Here is a 6,000-nt window from a genome sequence, read left to right as displayed (position 1 = left end):
TTCCCAGGCTAGGTCAATCTAGGCAGCTTTTCCTCTGGAGAATGTAGTCTTAGTAAATATAAGTATTCATGCCACACTGCTCTCTTGGGACTAGATTTTTCTTAAGACATCACATAAATAGATCTTCTCATTAAGGGCTATATCCAAAACCCCAATGAATCTTTTCATATGTTAAATGTTACTGAAAAGTTCTTCTAAAATTCCCAAATGACACTTCCTAAAAATAGGAGACCTAGAAGTTAAAAACTCACAAAGTTTTCCCACTTTTCTTCTTTGTCAAATTTCTCAAGTTGAGTAAATCATATTTTAAAAAGCAGCTATGTGTGATATTGTTATGGTGTGCTCCATATCCATTAGACAACTGACAAGAAAAACAACTTCTGGCATAAGAATGCCAATTTATTCTTTTTTTTTTAGACACATGAACGCAAAGTATCCCTGCAGGCCAAAAAAAATTACAAAATTAAACAACCATTATCTTATCTCAACATGGAGATACAACCCCTCCCTTAATAGCTTAGAAAGTACCTCGTATTGCTATAAACATACATCCAGTCCAAATTTAATAAAATACATTTTAAAACATTACAAGTCTAACAATATAGAAACAAAAATCACACCATTAGTCAAATCAACAAATGCAAACAATTTCAGCCACTAGACATAGAAAGAGTATGAATAGATCAATAGCAAGGGATAAGAAAATAGTCAACCAATAAGATTTTTTCCTTTGGTTTTACAAGGAAAAATTCTTAGAGTTGAAGCAGTATTGATACAATGCCCTAGACCTCCACTTTCTTAAAATGAAAGCAGAGTTACCACCTTGCTATTGAGCAAGAAAATCTTATAGAATATCCACAAAGAGTTGCTAGGGCAGGCTGGAGAAGGTGAGCCTTGTTAAACAGCAGGTTACCTGTTCCCATGGGTGGGGGTAGGTAGTGAGCCAGGTAGGTAAGTTCTGATATAGGCTGGGTACCAGATCCTAAAATACAGACCATATAGAAAATGTCTGCTTGTAAATCATCACCTTTGGAAGCAGCAAATAGAATTTACAGTAATATGTTCTGCCTGCCCAGAATGCTGGCTGCATTAAGCCAGGTGGTTCCCTACAGAAACTGCTCAGGAATCAACAGCTAACAACAATAACACAAAACAACTGGTTCAAAGTCTGAGTTTTTACCACTCTTAATGTCCAGCTCCTTTACCCCCAAATTGTTACCTCTTTAGCATTGCTACATTAAAATCTTTCATACCACATAACAGTGCCTAACCAGGCTGATTTTAAAAAACCAAACAGCCTAACACTACTTCTAGAGAATGCACACCTCCCATTGATTGACACATGCAGACGATTCAGCCAGTATTGAGGGGGAGGGTTAACCTATTCCATTGTCAAACCCAATTAAGACTATGCATTCAGACTTGCTTGCAAAAATATTGCCGCAACTCTGATACTGCAGTGATTACTTCTTAAAGATTCACCCCCTCAACAGGATTTCTCAAATAATCTTAACTTCTTCTGTCTTCCTTTCCTTTCGTTAGAAACAACAGCACTGTACCCTTAAGAGTTACCATTTTCCTATAAAAATAGGCCTTCCAGCTTTCCCTCCACCACCATACTGATTGGCCCCAACATACTATGACTGACAGGGGTCTTATAAACTATAGCATTTCAAGGTTGAGTGTACAGCCCAACTGCAGTCAAGTGGATCAGGGCTTCCCAGCACTCAACCTTGCTCCCTGCTTCATAGATGCCAGGAGATGGTGAGAGTGTCTTCTGTGCATTATTAACAAGCAAGCCCGAGGCACTCAAGTGCTGGTGTGGTGCCCATTTGCTGGCCAGCCAGCCAACCTCCAAGAGTTCTTCACATGTTGGACTTTAAAGAGTCCTTGTTCTCTTAAAAAGCTGGTTTTCCTCCTCTTGGGTCCAGAGTGGCCATGCTGAAGGATATTTTCTTTGCTCTCCCTGAACAAATACGAATAAAAGCAGCAGCCAGCCCCTCACCAACATGTCCTGATTTGTACTATCCAAGTGAGGTATTTGCAAAAAAAATAAAAACAAAAAAATAAGTAGTTAACATTTGCCACCTCTTCACTCCTGCCTATGTTGTGCTTCAGTCACAGAACTTGCTTTCTTCCCACTCATGGTAATGAACTATACAACTCCATAGACATTATAAAACTCTTAGAGACCAGTCTCAGCAAACATGGGTGGTGCCGCTGAGCAACAGCACATGGAAATGTAAACTTCAATGTATTTACAAGATTGCTTAAAGATTGAAGAAAAACAGTGTGTTATATTTGTTATATTGCTGGGATTTTGAGAAGGCTAATATAAGACTTTTGGACCAACTAATGAGTTTAAAACAAAAACAAAAACACCCTTCACCACCTCATTCAGTGTTTCCCACCAGCAGGTTCCAGACAGAGGCAACAAAGTTGTTGGTGGTTTTGCTTTGTTCTGACCACATCTTGTCTGTCTCTTCATCCAGTACCTTCTCCGGCCATTTGGAGTGTGGCTCCAGGACCCTTTATCTCTCACTCTGTTGGTCCAGGATGGAGAACAAGTCAGCAAGTGGGTTGGGAAACACTGGCTGGACCTACCTAAACTATGTAACTGTTGTCCATTACAAAGTATTATCTACATTAAATACAAAATACATTTTCCCTATACATTTTAACTGATGCTTGCTTTCCAACAACTTCCTTTGTTTAGACAAGAAAGGAATCTTGTCTCCCTGTGAAACCTTTTCTTAACAGTTTTAGTACGGAAGGAAAACCCACCAAGTATAGATAGAGAAAAAAAATTGCACAGCAAGTAACTGTAACTTTGAATCCCAGAGGGAAACCTTTTTTTTTCTTTTTTCTTTTTCTTTTTTTTTTTTTTTAATGCTGGTACATTTTTGCAAGTGCAGCATCACTCAATGTGCCCTATGGAGTGGCACAAACTATCCAATAAGAAAGCATCCTGGCTCTAGCTTATTTTAAAACAAAGTGACAGGACACCAGTTATGACTATAAAGTAGATTAAAAAACAAGTCCTTAAAAAGGCATGGAAGTATATGTCTTTTCTGACCAGTTTCAGAAGTTGCCAGATTATGATACATAAGAAATAGTTGATAAAATCATACTGAAATCTCATCTAGAAAAAACCTACATCACTAGGGGAAGGAAAAAGAGGGATCTTAAAAAATGCTTATTGCCAAAGTTAACTCTATGAGAAAAGTTTAGAAACCATTTAGATCTAACAAACCACACAGCAGCATAAAATGGGCACTTTTGAAAACTTGGAAAAAATACTAAAAGCTAAGTTGTTTTTGTTTTTTCAAATAGGGAAAAACATGAGTACTTTTACCGTGGCAGTGTTATCTGTCACTATGACATGCATTACATTGTCCTATGTCACTCATTCATGAAAGTCAATCAAATAAGAGAACTGCCTGTTTGAATCTGCAGCCAAGTATAGTGCAATCCTCTGGCAGCCTATACTGACACCAGCACAAGTCTGCAGAGATCAGTAAGATAAAGTAATAAAACTAATAAAACTCTGTAAAATTTCCAAAAATTAATGCTCATTAAAGGCATTTACAATGACAAAGTCAGAAATCTCCATTAAAAAGTTTGTGAGCCCACTCAATTAGTTACACTGAAATGAAGCAGATTATTTTTTTTATCTCCCACCTATGTATATACCCTACTGAATGAATACAGGGAAAAAAAAGAAAGAATACTCTTCTCTTCTAAGACTAGAGGGATGCAGTGAATAGCAAAATATTCCATAGAAACCTTTCTTGTAAAGTCCTTTAGAAAGTTCAGGCTGATCAGCCTTTGCACATTGAGGTAAAAATTCAGTCCAGTGCATCATCAGAAAAGATAATCTGAGTATCTATTATTTTAGAAAAATGGCTCAATTTTGTTGATGCATCAGACAATGCTGCAAATATAGATTCAGTGCAACTATTCTGAGCTGCTGGTAGAAGACCACCTGAAGTCAACTTGGGTCTAGCAAGAGGCGGTAGTCACTTGAAACATTTTGAGGCTGCAAGGGGTGCCAAACTAGCTGAGTTCTTTTTCTGAGACTCTTAGGCAAAATACATGGTATGTTGGGTATCATGATGGATCTGTACTGCCTTGGCTAAGGCTTGAGGATCCCGGCCATTGCTCTGTCCTGACACATGACTGCCTTCCGCGCTGGAAAGAGAATGAAGCAAGAAAACTAGGTGTAAGAAAAGATGCTTTAAACATCACATGTTTCAAACAGCACAAACAGTATTGGATTCAAGAAGATTTTAGGCTCAAGCTGAACTCCTCAAATTACTTTTGTCTTTCTAAATCTGTTTGTGCAACCGACAAATGAAATATAGCTTATTTAATGGATAGTTACAGTAAGTCAATAAAACAGTGTCTGCTAAGACCCAAATCCTTTGTAATACCTATAGAAAGATTTCTGCTGCCTTTTATGTCTGGTTAATACCTACTCATCCTTTAGATTTATTAAATATCATTTTTCCCTTAAAAATTTTCCTGACTCTAAACTTTAGATCAGTGTCACTTGGAACATGCTTTCACAGACTATATCATATTTTTCTCTGAGAGTACAAACACAAATGAACTTACTAATCGAGTGATTACTTATTTTTCCACTGGAAGGTAAATTTGAAGAAAGCGGCAACTTTGCGCTTACTCATAACTGAATCCCTAGTGCTTAGCACATAATATAGTGTCGATGAGCAAAGCACAGTGCTAGAGCATACTAGACATTCAAGAATGTTACTGAGCCACAGTCTTTTCTTGCTTTCTCCCTAGAAACTACAAAACCTTAGGTAAGTCATGATTCCTCTCAACTTTGGTATTTTGGGATAATAAATTCTGAACCTCTCTCTTCAGGATGACAAAGAAGTGTGGAAAACTGTAAATCACCCTCTCTCTTCTAACCTTTATTATTTATTTTTTGTATGCCAGGGCCTCAGGCATGTTAAGCCTGTGTTTGATTACTAAGTTATATCCTTGGCCCACTGATTTCCTCTTAAAATGATGCTTATTATTCTTCTGATCTAGGATCAGAAATTAGTCTTTTAAAAAAAATTTCCTCCTCTCCTCTTCTACTCATACTCAACTAACTGTTAAGTCTTGTCAATTCCATCCCAGGAATAGCTTTTTTTTTTTTTTTTTTTTTTTTTCCATTTAGCTAAAACGATCTCACTCTAACAAACTTTCCAGCCCCAAGCCTGCTGTTTCCTTTTGGGATGTTCCAGCCAAAGAAAACTTGCTATTGTCCAAACATGTCACTAGCTTTCTCTCCTTTATATTCATGTTCTCTCTGCCTGAAAATCCTCTTTTCTTTGTGGAGCCAAATCCTACCACTAAGCTATAAAATCTCTAAAGATCTCAGCTTTTTCTTCAATATCCCACTGCACTTTTATCTCTACTGATGTTGTCATTTCATATTTGCCTGTATTGCCTCCATACTGAAACATTAAATCCCCAGGACAAGAAACAACCAACATTACTGATCTTGGTATTTTCTAGAATCTTGCTCAGTACTCCATACACACAGTCAGTACCCAATAAACATGTTAAATGAGTGAATGTATAGTATGGAACGAAAGGGACAAAGCCACAACTGGATATTTTCCTTAATAGTGTCTTTTCAAACCCTTACAGAAATAGACTTGTAGCGGAATGTCTACTATTTAGCAGCTGAGTACAGACTTGGGGAAGAGCCCAGAAACTGCTACGCTTCACAGATGTTCATTTGGAAAAGAAAACTAATGCAAGGAGTTGTTTAGCTATTTAATGGTAGCTCAAAAACTGGTCAAAATGTCTGATTCTCTTGAGATCTCTATTTGGTGCAAATGATCTGGCCTCTCTCCCTCCCACATACACTCACGTTTACTCTAGAGGATCCTCCTTGGATTATACTGAAAGCAAGATACTTCAGGACTTCCCCTTGTAAGAATGGAACCCAGGGCTAGGAAGGTGGCTCAGTGGTAGAGTGCT

General features: G+C 37.7%; 1 protein-coding gene across 1 annotated transcript in view; it reads right to left on the bottom strand.

The window, feature by feature from the left end:
• Window positions 1–372: 372 nt before the first annotated feature.
• Ago4 (argonaute RISC component 4) overlaps window positions 373–6,000 on the bottom strand; it is a 46,472-nt gene continuing 40,844 nt past the window's right edge. Inside the window, exon 18 of the mRNA XM_070008784.1 lies at window positions 373–4,191. Within this exon, the coding sequence (XP_069864885.1) occupies window positions 4,083–4,191 (109 nt within the window). The 3' untranslated portion in view covers window positions 373–4,082. The remainder of the gene's footprint in view (window positions 4,192–6,000) is intronic.

Source organism: Dipodomys merriami, unplaced genomic scaffold (genome assembly GCF_024711535.1).
Source record: "Dipodomys merriami isolate MVZ:Mamm:240054 unplaced genomic scaffold, mDipMer1.0.p SCAF_71, whole genome shotgun sequence".
In the NCBI taxonomy this organism is placed as follows: Eukaryota; Metazoa; Chordata; class Mammalia; order Rodentia; family Heteromyidae; genus Dipodomys; species Dipodomys merriami.
Note: the sequence above shows the minus strand (reverse complement) of the source record. Positions and strands in the feature narration are given on the sequence as shown.